The 22,464-nt window shown below is 45.4% G+C and overlaps 2 protein-coding genes across 3 annotated transcripts in view; one reads left to right on the top strand and one right to left on the bottom strand.

Moving 5' to 3' along the window:
• LOC144136358 (uncharacterized) overlaps positions 1-12,848 on the bottom strand; it is a 122,026-nt gene extending 109,178 nt beyond the window's left edge. Inside the window, exon 1 of the transcript XR_013315599.1 lies at positions 12,767-12,848. The gene's annotated coding sequence lies outside the window, so the exon portion shown is untranslated. The remainder of the gene's footprint in view (positions 1-12,766) is intronic.
• The window catches only part of LOC144136357 (galactosylgalactosylxylosylprotein 3-beta-glucuronosyltransferase S-like), a 73,557-nt gene that overhangs the window by 42,824 nt on the left and 8,269 nt on the right, over positions 1-22,464 (top strand). Inside the window, exons 1-2 of one of the 2 annotated variants that reach the window (XM_077668615.1) lie at positions 15,312-15,480; positions 19,258-19,346. In XM_077668615.1, coding sequence (XP_077524741.1) covers positions 19,271-19,346 — 76 coding nt within the window. In that variant the 5' untranslated portion in view covers positions 15,312-15,480; positions 19,258-19,270. Of the gene's footprint in view, positions 1-15,311; positions 15,481-19,257; positions 19,347-22,464 lie in introns of those variants that run through there. The other variant, XM_077668614.1, reaches the window with a different exon arrangement.

Raw genomic sequence — 22,464 nt, forward strand, 5'->3', positions numbered from 1 at the left:
TATGCCGAGCAAAAATAGCGTTCATTCTGGAGAACTATATGACCATATAACGCAATTCTTGTCACGTTCGGCATTATTAACCAGCATTTAGTAAAACTTGGTGCTGGGCTAGTTGGTTAAGCATTTCTTTGAGGCAGGTCAGCGCTAAAAAAAGGCAAACGCACGGCGAGAGAACGACGACATGACAGGGATGAGCGCTACTAACAACTGATTTTATTTTTCGCTCCAGGGTACATATTTAAAGCTTTGTCACATCGCATCATGCGCACAACCAGGGGCCGTCAACATTTTACCGTATCAAAAGTTAAGATGCCTATCTTGAGCATCACGTAACAGCAAGTCAAAACGAATGAAAAGGGAACACCAGTGAACGACGCAATGAATCACAGAAAAAAAGAAACGGAAGAAAAATAAAACGTGCTCAGCTCTTTCTTAAACGCGTCTCAAGAAATGCCCACTCCGCGGAATATAACGTTAATGAAGCATCGCTTACGCACTGCTCTCGTTCTTTACTTATGTGGAAGGCCTCCAGCAAGATTCTGGAAACTACTTGCGCTTCTGCCTAGAACCTTAGCTTCATTCAACCGTGGCACACATTTGCACTCTAAAACAAGCGAAGCTAAGTTCGCAAGCTTGTTTTTCACCCTCAAGTTTTTTGCGTGCTCCCTTAAACGATCATTAAGGCAACGCCCCGTTTGCCCGATATAGCACCTTCCGCAGGAAAGAGGGATCTTATACACCACTCCTAGCGCACACCCGACATAGGCAAATTCATGTTGAGTTTTGCAACCGCGCTCATGTTCGCCGCATGTGTGCCCGCGCATCTGCGTTCGACGGCGGAGCATGACGCGCCCACGCACCACTGACGCGTTTGCCATGCTGTTATTTCATAGAAATAAGAATTTCCTGAGCGTATCAAAGCGCAACAAACAGCAGAGATGGATGTGATGGAAAATTTTATATGTGAAGCATTCTCCAGCGCAAATGTTTTCACTGCAAGCACATGTACAGCATCAGCTCGATACCATGAATTCATAGTATGGGAATACACAGAGGCGATGTTGCAGACAGGATTTTTGATACCTGATTACCTACTGAGCCAGCAAACATGACGCGGAATTTCGTGGCGACATAACGCGCCAGGAAAGGTTATGACGAACAATAATCAACTATATAGTCTTTGGGTTGATCCTGAAGCCTTCGGTTTTTAAAAGGAGTGCAGAGAAATTAGTTTCTCATCAAGATGCTCGTCCTGAGGACATACGGCATGCATCACTATAGCCAATTATTGCGTGCGAAATATAAGGTATCTCAAACTGTTAGCTTGCAGCCCTATCTCTGAGGTATACGTCGGTGATGAGTCACAAAGTACACACGATGCGGCCGAAATTAACATCCACACGTGTGACTCAGTGTCAGGAGCGTCATAACTTATCCCGTTCAAAGGAAACAATTCACAGCCATTGCGTAGGGGCCACGTGTATCACCTTTTAAATCAGCATAATTTGATGTAAAGTCATGAAAAACCTAACCCGGAATGACGGAACGACGATTCGAACAAGCGATGGCTCCCTGCACCTACAATAAACAGTTAATGAGAGAAACACTGGCACGATCATGCAGACAATCGCGTTTTGGCCGTCGTAATGGGTGTTAGACGAGCCAAGGGGCGCGGTATGGTCGCACCTTTCCATATCATTTCTACGATCATTATGGAACGCTTTCTACTTTTGCAATTTATTGCATTTTGCTTCTTTTGATTACTTCCTAAAATGTGTCTCCACAAAGCGTTATCACCGCAGAGTCACTCGAAATGAGACGCAAGCAGCACTTTGACTGTTGATTTGTACTGTCGACGCTGCATGGAGATTTAGGGTAGATTTAGGGCGTCGCTCCGCCATTTGAGGTTACCCGGTTCATCACATCATAATCACTGATAATAGGCGCCAGTAGCCGAAGCAGCTTATTTCTGCCACTTGTAATTGGCTAAACACCATTTCGCCCCTCGGAGAAGATTTGCCAAGCCGGACACAGAAGAGTTGTGACCACATCCTGCAATGATTCGATTTGCAGCGAAGAAACATCACCTAATCTTAGTCTAGCTCCGCCGAGGTCGCCCAAAAGACGTCTCGGTCGCATGTCTGACGAGACGCTTTGGTGATGCTGGCCAGACACTGCGTTGTTTACGCTCCTCTGGCTTCCTGAGACAGAGCGGGCGTCCATGATGGCCCTCGGCGCCAACGCGACGTCTGTCGCTTCAGCTGCTTCGAGGATGGCGCGCTCCGGCAGACACTCTCTGGAGCCTCCTCCAACGTAATGCTCCACGTTCGCTGCTACGGCTGGAGGGGCTCACCGGCATCGCACGTTTGCTCCGCGGGCGTGAACGATGAGACGCCTGTCCTTCGCAAAGCCCACCTCTAACGGCAGTCAGTCTCACGTGAGGGCGCTCGACGGCTCCGCTTTCTTCTCGTAACACAGCCCGAAGGACGGGAATAGAAGAGCGACCGCAAAGCCTGCATCCCCGTCCCGCGAGCATCTGTCTTGAGGGCTCAGCTTGATCGCGGCGACCTTGTATTTGCGTTCCGTCGTTCGCTGTCCACCGGTAATTCCAGGCAACGCCGGAGATAGCTACATTTCGTCGCTGTACGGTGCAATGTTGATCAACACTTTCGATGACGAATCGGATTGACTATCATGATGCGGCATACCATTATCAGCGCCCGCTGCTAACATGGGCGCACGCGCACGTGAGTTAGGTTCCGAGTGCTTGAAAAGAGTGTCATTTCTACACCTATAAGTGCTTCCGCAGCCTCGCTTATGCAGATGTGTGTGTGTGCGTTATATCCCTTTCAAACAAACATGTTCCCTTCAAGTGTCGGTCACATAGACACCCAACGTATCCACATGTCTGCATGAAGTCGCAATGTATCTTTGAGATGTTCCGTTGATGCGCACGGGGATCTGCATACCATCAGCATAAGCAAGTGCCGTTAGTATGTTAAGCTCGCACCATCTGTCAGAGAAACGCCATATTTGCATATCATAGCGCTGTGTTCTGCCTTCACGGGAATCTACGCCGCGGGAGTCTCCACACCCCACTGTATGTAACTTTTGGGGAGTGCCTGGTTATGTTCTTCTGCCTGCGCAACTCATCCTTCCAAAGTATCGAGAAAAAATACCTTTACCGACTTGCGTCCCTTCTTTGCGCTTTGGGTAAGCGACGAAGGCTCTGTTGCGGTCGTGCCACATGTGTCCTCAGTTCTGCAGACAAATGTAACGGCTCTGTCTACGGTGTTACGGTGTCAGCAGCCAGACTCTAGCATATCAGCGTGTTTCATCGACCTATATACATAAGCTTTGCCTGGCTTGTACTCATCCTTCCATATCTCTCCTCTCCTGCCTACCATGCGTCACAAAGAGCACCGCCCTGGTCGATGAAATACCTTCGAACCAATACGACAGAAGAGGAAGCGATGCACAAAAACAGAAGCTTCCATGGTCCCTTCTCGACGGGGCCTTTACAGCTCCGTTCTAGTATTCGACGCCAACGGCCTGCACCTAAACCCCACAGCGTTGAGATCACAACCAAGCACGAATATATTAAAAGTACAATCGTATAAATACTGCCTTTACCACTCCTTTCTAACAGTAGGCCAGACAGGCTTTTAAAGCTGTTGTTACTCGTAATGAACGACGTAAGCAGAAGATTAGGTCACTGAAGCGCGCGTTGTCTTTAGTGACAGAAGCCCATTTAAAAAGCAATACAATAAAACTGTTACCACATATCACAAGGAGTGCCGCCCTCTTGAAGCTTTCCTCTGATAATGGAGGTGCGTAGTGCTGAAGAAGTTTAAGGTACCTAAAGAGAGCCCTCGAAGCGAATTGCAGGCTTCCATTAAAGCAATGCCCTCCTAACCTGAAAGTATAAAGTATCTCACTCTCAAAACACGTTTGCGACATAAGAGAAAGATGTGCGAAAGTTGGAACACTTAATTTTTTTTTTAAGTTGGCATGCCGCTATGGTTTCACTGTTTGCAGTCAGCACATAAGATATCTAATGTGATTCTCCCGAAGAATGGAGACGTCTGCGGCGGCTTATCTGATTCACCATTCTAAGAACATTACCTATATATGTTAGAAACATTACATATCTAAGAAGGAACATTAAGAAGAAACAACACAGATGGCAACACATAAAATTTAACAAAGAAACAGACCAGGACACGCCCTCATCACAGCGCACTGAACAGAACAGAACAGTGCATAACTGAAAGGTGCAAAACGTAAAAAAAAAACATAACAGGAACACCCAAACCGCCTTTCATTTTAGGTTCAGTGCCTCTTGTCATTGTTTTCCTGCGGTTTTCGGGCTGCGCGTGCGGTTTTTTTTTAATATGCCTCTTTGTTTCGGCATCCTTCCCTTTCTTTTCTGGAGCAGGCGGGCCTTGTGTTCCTTCCGGTGACAGTTGCCACCTTGTTGCTTACCTTGTCCTTCGGCGCAGTTTCTAACCTTCCTCGAAAATGAACCAATTGGCTCGGAAGAACGGTCTACTGTTACTTTTCCTTTTTTTAATTTTCTTCCTCATTTTTTGAAACAATACAAATAATAATATCATAGCTCGGTATTTCCGATGCCGACTAGCTAAGCGTCAGTGCCATAAGCACGCTATGTGGTTCCATAAAAAGATATACTGTCTTGCATTTGCTTGTGATGCATTCTAGGACGACTCTAACATCTTTTTTTTACCACCTTGGTAAAAGTGCGATAAAAAAAAATCGAACAGCGCAGCGCTTAGGCGCCGCGTTCTTTGCGTTTCTTTTCATCGCGATAGTACATATGGCGTTCGTCTGTAAGACCTTTGCCCAAACGTACAAACCATGCACTGATCACAAATATCTTCATTTTTGCTGTTCCCACGAGCTTCGCGTGAATGCCTTCTTACCAAGGCAAGAAAAACCTGCCGAAAGTATATCTAAATTTTTGATAGCAGTGTTGTGCAAAAAGTGCTACCTTACATGCTATCAACCCAATTACTTCAAAGCAAGCAGCGCAGAAATGAACCTTGAAAAGTAATCGAAACATTTCTAGAATAGTTTCTATGCATTTTACATTGTTGCTCGTGTATCGCAGATTATAGGATTATTTTGTACTCGTCTTGCGGGGCGAGTTATCTTGTATACGTCTTCCGGGGCGAGTTATCTTGTATACGTCTTTCGGACGTGGCGAGATGGTTATCGGACATTCGCAGTAATGGTCTGCCAACTCTGCGACGTTCAGCAGTACTCCTCGCAGTCTACTATTTCTATTGCAGAACATAAATGACGCATGTAGCACACACGTAGCCCAACGTTCACGGATCAGATCGTTACAATACCAAGACTACGTCGTCCAAACTTCGGATGCTATCGTTTCATCTTATCCAGCTCTGCACTTTATTGCCCGTATCTCGAGGTTAAGTGTGTTTGGCCACTCGAAATCCGACAGCCTCCATTCACTGCTTTGAACGACCACGTACGGAGCACTATGCAAACATGCGCGCTTACCGTGCATCATTACAATAATGTTTTATGGGGCCGTTGAATCACAATTTGTTCTTGTGCAGCCTGCTTTATGGTGCTCTCAAAGTGTATCATTGCCAAAAAAAAAACTGGGACTTTAAATGGATTAAATTTTTATCGGCAACGTTAAAGCAAAAACTCGTAGACTGTTTATAAGCAAATTTCTAAAACGAAAGCGCGTAGCTTGAGCACGTCTCTTCTTGAAAATTGCTCTCGTGGGAATGTGCGTAAGCATTCCTTTACATTTGCTCCGGATCTTCGTGAAATCCACGAAAACTCCGAAGTAGTGCTGACGATGCCACTGCGCGATCTGCCCGATAAACTTCAATGTAGAAACGCTTCTTAAAGGAGAAAAAAAGCGCCTGAGCAAGGATGGACTAGTAGTCATTTTTGTTATTTTTCCTTTCCTCTACTGAAAGCGCGCAGTTCTGCTAAAATTATTTTTTATTTCTGAAGGCGCACTTTACTCAGCATTGCTAGACCCGCAGCGACGAAAGTGAACCTGACAGAGTTAACTTCACCGAAATAAAGAACAGCTGGTGCGTATGATCTGTACACTGCAGTTCCAGGGAATATAATTATCATAATTACTTTAAGGGTGACATTTCGTTGAGGTTCATGTCGCTGTTTGATTTTAGCAAAGCGCGGATCACAAATACAAACTGGAAAAAAAAAATTCGGTACAGACACTTAAGACTGCTTAGGTGTGGGAATGCCAATACATTACTCTCCCTAGGTGCACTGACACCCGCCCATGCACAAACACCACCCGCAAACAAACACGCGTGTATGACACCACCCGGTACGCTGTACGACTAGCGGTTGCATCACTATTTTTATACGAAAATTTGTTCCTGAGGAAAAAAAAACAGCGCAGTAACTCTCTCACATCTCGGTAGACACCTCAACCGCGCCTAAAGGGAAGGGTAAAGAGTCTGGGAAGACATACAATTGAAGCTGCAATCTCGGTCGCGAGCTAGCCTTCAACTGGATTAGCACATGAAATCGTACGAGAAATCGTAATCGCAACGAGAAATCGTATGTTTTCGCATTAAAATAGCTTGAAATAAAAGACGCCTATGGCAAAGAAGAACGGAAATCTATTACCACTTGTCCTAGGGTAAAGTGAAGTCAGCTGATGATGAAGGACGCCATCGTCGGCAAAGAACACACACATTGGACTTCTTGGAGCAGCATAGAGAAGCGAGCGAACACTACGGCCATAGTTCAAACGTCTACACGTCACCCATTACGTCACAAGCCTTATGCGTATATAGTCCTTCTTGACCGCAATAAATGTTCTTTATCACCGGACTACCGGGACTCCCACACCTGCCGGCCGTCCTTCTCGCTGCTTCCCGCTGGACCGGGCCGTGAGTTCGTGCTCGATAAATCCTTGCTCTGTCATTCATTCATTCATTCATTCGGTATGCGTGCGTGTCTGCTAAGTTTGGTTATCGAACAGAGATCCAGTAATTCCAATCACTTCCATCTGCGGGTTGGCCATGCAGCAACACTCTATCCCGACGGCGAGTTGTCCTTTATCCTACACAGCCACTACAGCGAGAGATGGGAACTGTTAAAACAAGGAAGAGTCCATCCTAATACCATCACCGTGAATGCTCACTACCCACCACAACAAGCTTTGTATCCGCACTTTGATACGAACCTTCAAATAGCTGCGTTTATGGCGAACAGAGGTGCATTGGCTGCGAAAGCTTCACAACTCCGCACTTAAAATCTTTGCAACACATCCACGAAGACTGATGGCACTTCTCGGGGTCCAAGTAAACCCCCGGACTGAACGGGACGAGAGCACAACTGTTATCCTCCGCATTGCGGCATTAGGCCCGGCATTTAAACTGCCTTTGCATGTGGATCTGGACTCATGGGTGCATTGTTACCTTCGTTCTACTCATTTCATCCAAGTATGATCTTCATCGCCGCAAAACTCTGCTCCTATGACCTCCACAAACTCCAGAACTCCATCTTATTAAGTCTCATATCGACTGTCGGTTTCAGCGCGTTGTATAAAAGCCCCTCTGTCTTAATCATTTCTGTTTGCTTGTTCGGGCGGGTAACGAAATACCATAGCATTAAAGGCCAGCTACCAACATGATATCGAGGGATAGTGTCAACAAAACATCTATGTAACTCTTTCACATTAACGTTTATCGCTGATTACTACAAGCGCTAATTACGCTTCCGAAAGGAAGTAGCTACGCTCCCTTATGCTGAGATGTGAGGCCTGTGGATAGAGAGCAACTAATATTTATATTGACTGAGTAGATAGCATACACGGAACGCAACTTATAGAAGACAATTCCATTCTCAGTGAATTTTTCTCATATTTCGATGCACGACTCTATCGAACAAAGCTCACAAGTTATCAATATCTCGATGAACGGTAGACGACACTTTCGGCGACCAACATTGCTTATAACGTCGTTACCGGCCCCTGATGATGGTGAGTGTAACGACGGTGATGCCCTTTACCATTGACCGCCACAGTTCTTGGCATAGCCCCAACCCCTGTCCAGAAGTTAGTGCTGCTACAGTGTTTACCGTTTATTGCTACGCGTTTATTTCGGACTGCGTAAACTCTCGACCGAAGAGAACTTTGCCGCACGAGCTGACCAGTTTGAACAGGACAGGAGAACGGTATGACGTAAGGGCAGCATTCAAAACAAGTTACACAAGAGACAATAAGCCGGCCGCTAGTGCCACCAATGTACCTCTGTTGAAAGTCACTCTTGACGAAAGAAAAGAAAAAGAGTTACTTTTGTTTTTTTTTTCTTGGGGAGGGATAGAATTGTTAGACCTGGGTCCCTGGTTCGCTTATTCGCGTTAAGAGCGCCCACCTTTCAAGAGATTGTGTTGCGTCAGGCCAGCTCCGGTTCACAGGCGTTCAACTTTAATAAGGAGCTACCGCCTAGTCGCAAGACCGGGAAAGGCGAGCTCCCCTCAGCGCAGCGGACAGCGATAAGGACATAAAAGACGACACGCACGTTGGGCTTACGTGTCCCTGTCTTCATGTCCCTGTCATCCTCCGCTGCCATACTTCGCTTTAAATCGTGTCTGATAAACACGCTCAAACCTTTACGCTGGTGATCCTCGTTGTTAATGCGAGACGTAAAATCCGACGTTGTCGTAGTTGTCCACGCCAGGCGGCCCGAAATCCCACGTAACCTAATGACGTCATCGGCAGTGCTTACATCATCAGAAAAGAACGAAAAAATAAAATTTCTCCCGAAGTGGGTTTAGACCCCACGCTTTGGGCTGGGTTTCGACTGCGCCATCACCGCTTTTTTTTTTTAACAAGCTAGTTATTATAGTGATGCGATGATTTATATACATGGTGTATAAACATTAGGAAAACAACTGCAAATCAACACGATGCACAACACATGGCGCCTAAGCAACCAAGCACGAGAAAAATAGGCAATAACTAATGCATCGTAATACGACGCACCTAAGCAACAAATCACTAGAAAGGCAATGAAGAGGACAGCACTAGGAGCGAGTGCCAGTTTGGTTCAAACCCTGCATGGGCATGCACCTCTTCTAGGTGTAGAATCATTCTGCTGAAGTAGTCTTGCAGAAGCAACAGATTCACTATATCGGTCTATCATGTGGGCTTTCCAGAGGCTGAATAATCCAATTAGAAAGAGAATGTCTAAGGGTTCATCAGCAAATGGCAGCGCAGTGAGATGTCGTACAGAATTCGATGTCAAATAAAGGCTTTTTTTTTTCAAACTTCGTTGCATGATATCCCAGAAGAGTATTGCATCTTTGCAATTGATGAAACAGTGCTCAATCGTTTCGGGAGCATCTCGAAAGCGCCAATTTACTGCAGACAGAAAGATACCCTTTCTGTCTAACCATGTTTTAACAGGTAATGTCTCGGTGTGTAGCTCATATAACAAAAAGTTTTTGCACACGGTGAGCGTGGCGTTTTACGTATTCTCATGAGTACGTCATGTCCCGATAAACCGAATTACACAGAGCGGTACATGGGCGCAGGGAAGAGCGTACAAATTAAATTATTGTGCAGCCGTTTCCTCAACATTGAAAGTTGGAACTCGGGGGGAAAAACGAACAAGTAGGAAACGAACAAATAAATGCACCTCATGCACTAATCCCCACAATCACGGACGATCACAGGAACTATAGAAGATAAAATGAAGCTCGGTAAAACGTGAACTGACTTGCAACAATGCGTGCACTATTGGGTGTGTAGTGTCCCGGAAAAAGCATGAAACGTTAAACTATTTGTCGGACATACAGTGGGCTACGCCAAGGCCGTCAGCGCTTACAAGCCTGAAAGAGGTTTATCACGCCTCATTCATTCCAAAGACAAATCTCACACAAAAGTTGCAAGAACTCTGAAAACGCTCAGTATAAAGCCTTGTGCAATTAATAATTCGGAGTACATAATAAATTTTAGTGACGACAAACAGATTACATGCGGTCGCTCTGCCAAAAATTCAAAGACCATGGGGGACAAAAGTCTAAGCATAGCGCTTAGCATAGACAAATCCTATAGACTAGTCTATAGGCAATCTATAAAATTATGGCCATACACTTTCAGTAGACTATTGTCTAAGAAAATTCTATAGACAAATGTCTACTGAAAGTCTAAAACACAGGTCTATAGACTGTCCATAGACTGTCTATAGGCTTATGGCCGCACACTTTCTGTAGATTTGTCTATAAACAAGTCTACTGGTCCAATAGGCATAGATCTGTAGACTGTCTATACACATTCCATTGATTTATGGCCTGGCAATGCTATAGACTTTTGTCTATAGACATTTTATAGACAAGTGTCCACTGAACCTTTAGCAGACCGTTTTCTATAGATTGTTTGTAGACAGAGAGTCAACAACCATTGAAAACGGTCTCCAGACGGTCATCACAAAAACATGACGATCAACACGTTCACAAACCTAGTTTATTTCCAAGCTATCAAGGCTGAGAATATGCAGTACATGCACCATAAGAATGCACCACATTGTACAAATAAATTGAAAGTAACGGTCCGGAATATTTCCTCAGAAGCATTCTTGCGTCCTGTTGTCTGCAAAGAATCATCCAGCCATGTTGACCTGTACAGCGCAAAGGAAAAAAATAATATATGGGGAACTAAAAAAAATTTCCTCCTCTACACACATGCTTTACAACGCAAGGCATATCTTAGCCATCCAATTCTAGAATGGTAATATTGATCATTCGGTTTGTTTTAATAGGGTTCAAAGACCAAAGGTGACTCAGGCTATGAGGGACGCTGTAGTGAAGGGCGGCGGATAAATTCGACCACCTGCGGTTCTTTACAGTGCACCGACATTTCGAGCATTTCGCCTCTATTAAAATGCAACCGCCGAGGCCGGGATCGAACCTGTGTCTTTCGGGTCACCGAACCAACACGATAACCCCTGATCCATCGCGCCGGCTTCATCGTTTCTGTAAATACGCATGACAAATTCTAAATGGTTTTCACAAAACATTCCAACAAAGGCCCATAAAATGATCGCTGAAGAATTTTCACCCTCACTCTACACTGAATACTTACTGCCAATACTATTTCTTTATGGCATTTCTTTTACATTAATCGGAACAGAAGACTTTAATTGTGCCACACATCAGCACTGACTGACTACAAGCTGTTGAGAATGGCACCCCCCTAAAATCTACATTCAGTGCTCCTTACACACGGATCCCGGGGAATATTACAGGATTTATTCATATACCCACTATTAAACAAGCGCTTGAAAATACACTGCGTGAAGCCTGGTACGTTCGCCGATATTCAATCGGGCACAAACCATGCAAAACCTACCAGGCAGACTGCTCCCACAGTTTCGCGCCCATAACGAAGCACAAAGAAGGATGAGCATAATCATACACCAGCGCGCGCTGTTAGAAACAAGCAGGTTGCAGCGCTTCCATGCTGCGCGCATTACCCAGAAAAGCTCAAACAGCATATAGTGGCTGTAGCTGCGCCGTTTCAAAAGCAGATGTGAGCCTGTGACAACATAAGCATTACTGTCACGATGAAAAACCGTTTCAAATTCACTTTGTTTTTCCTTCAGGTGCAGCCCGAACAGAGCAGTAAAGAGGTAGTTCTTGCATGCAGGTAGCTAACCTAACGCTGCTAGCAAAACCAGCTAAAGCAACGAACGCGCTCAAAGTAGGAACTAAATCAATGAAACAACGTCTTCATCAACAGGCGCAGCCATAATAACACAGAACGAGCTGAATGTAGCGGTCTGATATCAGAAACGCATACTCTGCTGGTCGCACAAATGTTGTCGGAGAAATTTGTGCGCGCATGAGCAGGGTTCTTGAACGAGCCTCCCGGAACGAAATGTAAGCCATCTCTTGTCGAGGCGACCTTCACTCAGCTTTCAAAATGAACAGCACGCAACCCGGCGGCGGCAGCCAGCGGCTCGGATAACAGGGATGGACGAGAAATCCATACGTGTGCAATGAAAGGGGAGACGGGATGCAGCTCGTAGGTTCTTCGCGGTGTTTTTACACGCTGGCCATCCGCGCCGGCAACGACTTTTATTCAGCCATCAAACTATTAGCATTCCTTCAACGCTCTTCAACACAACTTAGACGAATGTCCCGTGCTCCAGTCTGTAGCGTTACAAAACGTCTTTGGTGAAACGTCGCTGTCGACGACGCGCACCGAGCGAGCGTCTACAAGTAACAAGCAATGAACAGCACTCTATGATACGGTCAGGCGATAACACAAAGATTAAAAAATAAATGTAATGCACCTCAGAACGTGAGTGTGCGTTTCCCGAGGTTCCAAGTAAATCGAGCCCACACGGCGCTAACGAACGCATAGTTCCATTCCGGCCGTCATTCACGGGCTAAGCGATATTTCTGGCCGCGCATCTACCTTGCAACACGAAGAAGCCAGTAGACAGCTCGCGAGGAGCGGCTTACCATCGCGGGTTTCGCACCGACTGCCTTTCGAAGTGGTAAGACACGGCTATAGTGTTCTAGTACACTGTAACACGGCGGCACCGACATGCGTGGCATTAGTCGAGAACGCAATGGCTTCCGCAGCTTATAACGCCGCTTACGAACGAGGATAGGAAGTCTGTCGCTGCGCAGGTAATCTGTTCTGCACACACAGCTCTGCTTAGAGTGGTTTAGGAGACCAAATGAATAAAACATAATCGTGTAGACTCACCGCAAGTGTACAATTAAGCTGGCTTTCGTTGCAAACGTACTCCACGAAAGAACACGCCTACAACACCGACCACCCACGCACACAGTTGTTTGCAGCCCGAATGATTTTCCGCGGTCTCACGGTAAAATGGGTAAAACGTGAAACAGAAACCGATTTCGCGGTCGTACCGGTCGTATCTTTACCGTTTCCACTCTTGCCGTGGGTAGCTTAATTTGGCATCCAAGGCCACAAAGGGCAATTGGTTTATAAGCTTAAATTCTCCACTCGCGCTTTAAACCTTATTGTCTTCGCGAGAACAAAACCGAAACCTTACTGCTTTGTTCATAGGCACCGAATCTCCCTCCAAATAGTACGTAGAGCACTTTTGGAATAATAATTAAAAACTTGCATAGCATAGCGTCTTTTTTGTGTTTGCGTTTAGAAAACTGGTACTGCCGAGATCAGCGTGTCATCGCCTCCGAAGCAGCAGGTGTATGGGGAGGAAAGAAAAATATTGGCTTTGTGATTGTTGTGTCGCATGCTCATGTGCTTTTTCATGCGTTTTTCGAATTGTCACCTGCCTCCGTAGGTAAATTTTTCCACTGGAGCTTTACAACTGGCCACAATATCCCCAGTCGTCTTCGCTATATCATTCAACAGTTTTTAACATTTGAGGTACATACGCTGCTGCTTACGCAAGTACAGGTTTCTTGGACATCAATTTTAATTCTGAGGTAACTGTGGAATACTGAAAGGTGCTGTTAGAGAAATAATGAAGGAAATGGTACATTCCTCGGATCCATAGTAAAATCTTCCTTTTAAAGTTTGTCCATCGCTCGCATCAAGTAGTTAATGCTTCCATAGAAAACTAATGGGGAACGTTTTTGACGATAGCAAAAACGTTAATGTCTCAGTTAAGTTCAGTTTTATTTACTTAAAGGTCCCTATTCAAGGAGGCGCTACATAAAAAAAAACATCCATCCATCCGTCCGTCCGTCCGTCCGTCCGTCCGTCCGTCCGTCCGTCCGTCCATCCATCTATCCATCCATCTATCCATCTATCCATCCATCCACCCATCTCAACATAACTGATAATAACGATGATTTCAGAACAGAACAGTGCTCCCCGTATTGTTCTTGGATCTTTGAAGCTGCACTACTCGGCCAAAAGGTGCTACGTCTTGAATGCCGTCTTCTTTCTTTTGCAGTGACCGTGGAAAGTGCATACAAAGGAATGCGTGTCCTCTCGCGAGCTGATATTATATTCGCTGTATGCGTACGGCATGAACTCTGATGCCCAATCAGCCAATTAGCTTTCTGGCTGAAATATACACGAGGCCAAGTGCTTTGCGTTTCTCAACAGGAAGGGACTCCCAGGAAGGTGCACCTCCTATGAACCGACTTTCGTGTCTGGACTCCTGTGAAGAGCCGTCTCGACGGCAATACTCGCTGCATTGAACGGCATAGCTTTTCAAAGGTTCTGTGAGAAGGATAAGCTGCGACACATCCCAGTGAGTTTTGTAGACAGTCTATCCAAGAGCCGAGACTTGGGCAACGAATATTGATGTGTAATGTAAGACATGAACGCCGTAGCTTCGCGAGAGAGCCTGCGAACAAATCCCGATCGCCGGCGTCTCGTTTCTCTCAGAGGAATCTGAGGAGACAAAAACGTGTTGGAATAAATGTGCTTTATGTTCAACAAGTAGACACATTGAACGCATTTGCAAGTAAATGTCTCACATTAGATGAAAAACGTCATCGAAACAGAAATCCGGCTTTTGTGCGACTATTTGAGGATGACATCAAGCTGCGTTAAGAGGCTCTGTGTAAGCCCAACGTCAGCAAACCGGAGCCTTGCACAATGGTGATTGAGAAATAGAGCAGGATGTTGCTGTGTTGCGGCGGGGGCCTAGCCTTTCAAAGGCGCTGCTCTAGCCGTTTATGTCGCTGTTGCAGAAAGAAGTGGCATTAAAATGCAGAAGTGGCTATTAACTTACGCAAATAAAAATTTTCCCTAACCTTCACGGTCTAATAAGCATGACGTGAAATGAGTTGTTAGCATAAGCTGGATTGTAGCTTAAGCTTTTAGCATAAGCTGGAGAAAGCATAGTATATAGCCTTGGTTGGGGGTCGTTATTTCGGTGATATGTTCCCTGAACCACAAATATGCCATGGTTTTAAAAACTGTTACTTACGTCCCAAAAAGAAAGTTGAACATAGCACGCACTTGTCAATGTATTTAAAACACGGCATCGAAATTTTGGAATCAAAGATTATATGCATGCGCTGCTCCTGTACACGTACTCCTTGTCACACAATGTCACACAGATTCATGTGTCCTTGCTTCGTTCGCTTCCGGCGTCGAGGTATCAGGTCTCGGCGGAAGGGTACGTTCGAACAAAGCTCACTTCCACTAAAAAACCAGTGAGCTTTCTGTCGTCTTGAAGGCAATTAGGAGGCGCGAATGCTATCGCTCTAGAGCGGCTTCCGCTCCGTTCTCTGTATCCGCCACGCAACTTCCGACTGTCGCCTTTCTAGCCTGGCCAATGCACCGTCCTCATCTCGGCTCAGTGGCCGCGTGTCTTCAGCGTATCTGGAAACACGCCTTTTTCGTCTGGCAAGGTGCTTCGTTGGACTGGCGATGCTCTCCTTCTTGCACCGTCCCGGTGGGGAGAGCAACATTCAGTACGTTAAAATCGATGACCTCTTCCGCTACCTTCTTCATTGCCTATAGAGGTAATATTACATGTCGAGACAGTAGTGTGAGCACGTGTCCTTCGTGTCTTTCTCTTTGTGTCCCCTGTCGTAATGCTTTCCAAAGTTTTCATAGTGTGAGCACGCTTGTATTCTTCGTATTCGACATGATGTCTGGCCTGCATGTTGACGATGCTTTCCGAAATGCTAAGTGTTATCTCTGAAGAAACAACCGCCGACAATAGCTCAAAGGTGAGAATTGTTCGGTCATGCTGTTTTGCCTGTTCGTTGCTCGTGGTTCCTCTGTGAATTAGAGATTGCATGGCACTTTTGGCTAATCTACTGTGACGTCATTATCGGGTTTCAGATTGCGTTGTGAGTTTCTTCGGCGACCAGTGACAACGAGACATGCCTGCTGATGAGCAATTTTTTTTTTGTTTGTGCAGACGAAAGGGGTTATCTGCCTGTCCAAATCAGATTTAAACACATGTCAGCGTTATGTGCCCTGTGTAGATGTGAACTGCAGATAGATTTTTTCAGGAAACTTCATTCACTGACTTACAACTTCTATGTTGTATGGCGACTTTCGCTTTCCCCGCGGTATTTCGGGTATTTTCAGCATGCTGCCATTGAAAACGTGCGCAGTAAGAATGAGTGATGAAGCCCCTATGAGTTCCTGCTTTTAGACACAGCTTCAGTGACGCATCTCGTGTATTTGCGTCGTCAAGGGATGTGCCAGTGTCTTTTAGATTAATTGCAACTCAGTTCGGTTTAACTTGTTGCTTCTTTGTTTGCCTACCTGTGTGTACAGGATCCTAGGCATCTTTCTTTTTTTCTTCGCGTTCTCTTTCGGGGAAGGTGGTTGGGGGAGGGGGGGGGGGGGGGTGCTCTTTTTATGCATCTACCAAGATGAGAGCCCCGGGGCATTCATCACAGATACAATGATTTCGTTTTACTGCCACTGCAGCTAGTCTGGCATGAGGTACAAATGCAATAAACTTGTTCTTTTTACACATTCAAAAAATAATTCCAAACAAAGTGCCTGCATTTCAGTAATACTTCTCTCTAGTTTATTTTGTTCCATTAATTTGTTTGAACTCAAACTCGAAACAGTGCTGAAAAATACTGCCTCGTGTTTGGCTTGACAAACTTGTCTCAATGATTGCTCTGCACTGCAGTACATACGTGAAGTCCATTGAAGCAATTTTTTGAACACCAAAAAAGGGAAAGTAGACGTAAGAGCCGCTTTTCTGAAATATAGAGGCAGTGGCAGATCCCATACGCAAGTTAATTTCCTTCGCAAGCGACCATGTTAGGCACTACTGCTCATTTCGCGATATAAACCAGACCAGGGATAAGTTAGGACGCACATTTGGATGCTCCGAGTATTTTTATTACGCAATGAGACGAACAGGATTCGAGCGCTCTGGTCTCTCTGCTTGCGTGGCGTACACGGTCGTCAGTCAACAAAACATCCATTTTCATTCCACGAGGCTTCGATCCCTGACAGGCCCAATCCTTCGCTTCCATCTTTTTTTCGGCGAGAGGCTTCGTCACGCGGTCCACGCTGTCTCACTCGGCGCATTCCTTGTCCCATGCGGATATTAAAGGATCCGCATTGCTATTTCTGTCCAAATGCTGGACCAGAGGCGAACGATGGAGCGGTGCAGGCACGATTCGTACAAGCGTCAGTGCTGGTCGCACAGCGCAACACTATACGTAGTGCTTGGCTGGACAGCCCTTGGGTGAAAATTTATGAACAGGCAGCTGAACGGGTTAAGTTACAACCCCAAAGTAATTTGTATGATCTCACCCCACTCAGTTGCAAGGGCTCTGTTTTAAATCGCTACGTGGTGGAAAGAACGCACTTCATCAAAGAGAGAGAGAGAGAGAGAAAATTAAGTGTTTTTTTGTGACTCGTATCCCAGTCGGGTGTGCATTACGGGCGTATTCGGTGTCGCCTGTTTTCTTGATGAGGGAACGAATCCCCGAAAATGCAAGGTGCCTATGTTCCCCCATGTAAAGGGTTTGTGGGGGCTTTCAATGCGGCTATATGACCGCAAGCCAGTTGCAGCCACAAGTCAGCAGAATGCCGATTTTTTCACAAGTAACTTTATTAACAACATCCTTGGTGCCGAGGACTTGAGGCTAGAAAGGAGACATTGCAAGGCTCGACAGTGGGTCTTAGTCCTCGTTACCATTCAATTAATTCTAACATGTTTTACTCCATACAGGCTGTCTCCTCGATTAAGAAGTAGTCCCAATAGTCCCAAAAATACCGAAACGACTTTTACTGCAGTAGTCATAAGGCTGTGGTGGTCTATCAAAGCATGACCTCCCTTCCGCGTGTCGCTTCCAAGCTGCTATCGAAAGCTCGATATTCGAGTCTTTTCAGCGAATGTTTATGTTTAAACTGTGATAATTCCAATATACTGCTACTGAAATAATTTGCTTTAAAGAAACTCCAAAGGCAGCAATAAACTGCCAGCGGCAATACCGTAACATAAAAAGGAGATCTGGCGAGAAGTGTAAGTTTCATTTATGGCGACGTGCCAAAGCTGGATCTTTCCTTTAGTAAATTCATGCAGGACCATCCCAGGAACCCTTATCTGAGCAACTTCGGAATTGCCCATCTAAAATTGGAACGATTTTGGACTTGTTCTAGTATACTAAATTGGCAAAATTGTATAGTAGTTGATTTATAGATACTGATGAAGGAATGGAATAGCAATACTGGTGGATGTATCATTGCCAGAATCTCGACAAAAGTGCTCTGAACACTTGATACTTACACATTGCAAACTGCTACTAAGGATAATCGCATCTTGACCCATTTTTCTGGCGTATGACAGAATACAGTTTTAAACGGGAGCTTGTTAAATGCATTAACCTGATTGTTCAGTTTATGCGCTCTACACAGACAGTAATACCATCTTCCGATCAGCTATTGAGGTAATTTGCACGTTACCTCACACTTCCTTCTTTCCGCCTCTAATGTTGCCCTCTAAGTACCTCGTTTTCTAGCGTTATGCCATGCACAAGAAAAAAGAAACGTCAGCCAGTGTGCTTTAGTACGATGCTGCAAAAGTCCTACTCCCCAAGCGGCCCTAAACCTAGAATTAGAAGGTTGATTTTGGATGAGGTCCAAGAAAAGAGCAGCACAGAGAATGAAGGCGAAAAAATTCGCACGTCACTGACATAAGAACGAATGGGCATTTTCCAAGAGTTACGGCTCTTTCGTCCACAGTTGCGAACAAAAAAAAATTGTTAATACGGAATTTGAAGAAAGTAGCCAAAAGTAACACTCTATAGAAATTTGTTTTTCGTACGTTCTTTGTCAGAAACCTATAGACGTTTTCAAACTGTTTTTTTTTACCATACTGCGTTCGCTGTTACCTTCCCGCTTACTCTGTAGACACAAATTATAATATATGAGAGTATAAAGTGAGACACCGACCGTTTAACGCACTCTTTTACAAGGGCACGGTATTCTGCCCAAGCCCTGGGATAGATTTTATCACTAAAAATACGGAATGCTTACGGCTGACAGCGGAAATAAATTCCCTCTTCAAAGCATGCGAAAGTTGTAGCAGTTACGATGATTTTGGCAGAGGTTCCAGTCTCCTCTATTTGCTAACTTCAAGACCTCTGGTTCCGCGTTTAAAAGACTCTTCCCATTGATAACTACATCAAGCTACTATGCTTAGCAGTGGGAATATGCCTCCGTTGTCAAGAGCAAGCATTACTTATATTTAGTGATCGAAGTGTACCCCAAAAAGCTAAAGCAAACTTTTCATTTTTTTTTTGCATCTCTCGCAGGAGCAGTTGCCCCATGGCGCCAGCATTCCGTGGGAAAGTGCCACTGATCATCGCGGCCACCATGTGCGCAGCTGTTCTCTTTCTTTGCGGTCAGTGAGCGCTGCCAAGAATTACTTAAGCCACAGCGAGCCTAATGAGATGGTAAAGTTCGCTAGTTCTAGGCAACCAGAGGCTTTTAATGGGTCGTAAGTTGTTCCTCCCAAGTGTTTGCACTTCTTGCTATACGCTGCAAATATCGAGATAAATGTTTCCCTGTTCTCAAAGCTGCTTTCGCGTCTCAAGACTTCTTTACAATTGAAGACTGTAAGAAATCAGCAACCTCACAAAATAGTCAGATTTATCGCGGGACCGATCAGACGAAAGCAAAGCTGGCGCACAGTGCATGGCATGCTTGATGATCCTCTCCGCGCTTATTGAGCTCTTCTCACCTCTCTGTTTAGTCACAACCCGTTAAAACCAACTGGACAGAACACAAACTGCTGGCCTATTACAAACATTAACATGAACTGCTGTTATACAAAATGCGCGCGAAACGCCGTAAGGTGTTTCTTCATGGTGCGCTGAACGTCGCCACTCAGCTGTAGTTTCCGCCGTGTAAGTGGGCTAGCTGGCCGTCACGGAGCTAACTCTCACTGCAGAACAAAATTATTATAGAAACAACAAGTTTGTCGGTGCGTTAAACAAGAGAACAAGTGCGTATTATGATTTGGCTGCGTTCAATTAAATGCTAACATGAGCTTATGGAGTGGGTAGTAAAAAGAAAGCTCGTCTGGATGGGAGCATATTTGACAAAACATAGAATAGTACTCCGACTGCAGGCGAATACAAAATTTCAAGAGAGCAAATTTTCGCCCTCTGAGAGGAATAGGTGAAAGCGTTAACTATTTGCCCCCTCTCGTTCAGATGTTCCTTTGTCACAAAACTGCTCATAACTGATTCCACTCGAAGGAAGGCTAGGAGTCTAACAGGTCTTTTACAGCGCCAGCTGTCATAGGATGTCACTCCTAAATTCGCATCGACCGTCGTCACTGTCACGCGTCCGCGAACACCGTGCAGAGAAGGCACAGGTACTGGGGCAGAGCGCTGGCGCCACAGGACGAAGAGGCGGCAGGAATTGCAACAAAAGTAAAAAAAAGCCCTTAGATTATCCTTGGTGGAGCGTTTGAATAAGTTTGCAGCCAAAGGTTCGTTTTATACAAAAGTACGCCAAATTCAGATTTCGAAACTCGATTTCAACCGTAAAAGGTTAGTACTCTTGGAATGCAAGGCATAGCTTGCCGGCTGGTGAGCACCAGTACACTCAGTCAAAATTGAAAATTAGCTAAGTAGGGAAGCAAGGGATGATATGCGACGGTGGTATCTTTGGATAATCGGCTCCGCTGTGCGATTTTAGGTATTGCTGCATTAGTTTACACACCTTACACACCGGGAAGCACCACCCCCTCGCCGACTTTCTATTGTTTGATAATTATCATCATAGCGCAATTAGTCGGTCAGGTAGGTTTATCAACTGCATTTAGGGCCCTTACACGAAACCGTGCATAGGTACAGCGAAAATGTATCATGTTATGTTCTGGTTACCGGGATGATTGAGCGGCAATTCTTTCGCTGCCTTACACACTCAGATCATGTGATGTCCCGCCCCCTCGCTACAGCCAGCGTGCCAACCCAACGATAACATGTCAGACTGGTTATTTTGCTTTTTGTCTACCAGCTGCCGCAATTAACTTGCGTTGCTTTTTTTAATGACGATAAATGCTCATTCCGCAAGCATAGCTGCAAGTACTATCGTTTGCACGTTAAATAGTTTTTGCCCAAATAGGATTGCCACATTAAATCACAGAAAAAAACCCAGTACTTCATTCGTCGAAAATAATATTCACAGAAAAAAAAAGCGAAAACTGCGTACACAGAAAGGCTCGCTCTATCCGAGATCAACACATAAAAATTTCTCGTATCTGAGCTGGCATACTTATTCGAGGTTAACGTACTAAAGTTCTTTATATGATTCGTTATATCCAAGGTAGCATATCAAGTTAGTACAGGTAGTATACTAGGTTCGTTCGTGGCCGGCGGGCAGGTTGCCTCCAGCCAGCCATGGCAGGTACTTACAGACGCCGGACGCTACTTCCGCTTGCACTAACCCTTCTAATCATAATGCCTTAAAAAAATCACGGAAGGAGGCGCAGCCATGAAGCTGCGTAGTTAGAGCGCATTGCATCGGAAGCGACGTCGCGAAGCCTCTAGAAGGTGCCGCCACACGCTGAAGGCTCCGCCAAGCATAATCAAAAGCCTACGCGCCGACGTGGCAGACAGACCGGAGTCTCGACGAGGCTGGCGAGCAGTCCCGTGCATTAACTGGAACAGCGTCGTGGTGGAAGCTCGTGGTCGCGACGCAGCGCGTAAGAGAGAGGTAGGGGGGTGTAAACATTAACACGCCCAGGTGGTGGTGACCCGTAACAAGACGTTACGCTTTCCCAAAGAAAGCCACACCGCAACGCGAAAAACTGGCCCGACAGCAAGTTCTACTCACGCATACCGGCTATTTTACCCAAGATGTTCTTATCATTTTTCCAGTAAGCTTTTTAGAGTTAGACTGCATTGTCAGCGGTGTGGCACGTCAGTATACAGCTAAGGCGTGGCTAAGACTAGGCTGAATGACTAATATTGAGTAGTTAACTTTTTAACTGCTAGTGTTAGTCTCCTTTCTTGCTTTACTTTACTCACTCACTCACTCACTTAGTTATTTAGTTACTTTATCAGGGTAGCTTTTGGTGCGGTATTTGCTGTGTTGGCCGGGTTCTGATCTAGCTGCACTGAGGAAATTCAAATAATCTGGAAAATAGCACTGCGTGACTTTTCCTAAATCCTAGCGTCCTTTAAACGCTCTCCGAACAGTTGCTGAAATGACACACTTGTTGAAGCAGGCATTCATTCTTGCACTTTTCGCGGCGTGACCGATGAGCAACAATGCGGGTAAAGAGACGCAAACTAACTGATCAAATTTCGATGTAAAATTGCAACGCTAACCGCGAAGCCGATCTGCCGCCGAACTTGTCCCACTCCTCGGTCACTGCCCGTCGCTTTCGCCCCTATCTGACTGCAACAAACTTGTGGAAACTTGTGCCGCTTCCTTTCTTCCGCCTTGGGGCCCAAACAACCACACCACAGTTTATCGGCATGCCGCGAATTATGTTCAAAAATACG

This window comes from Amblyomma americanum, chromosome 6, assembly GCF_052857255.1.
Source record: "Amblyomma americanum isolate KBUSLIRL-KWMA chromosome 6, ASM5285725v1, whole genome shotgun sequence".
In the NCBI taxonomy this organism is placed as follows: domain Eukaryota; kingdom Metazoa; phylum Arthropoda; class Arachnida; order Ixodida; family Ixodidae; genus Amblyomma; species Amblyomma americanum.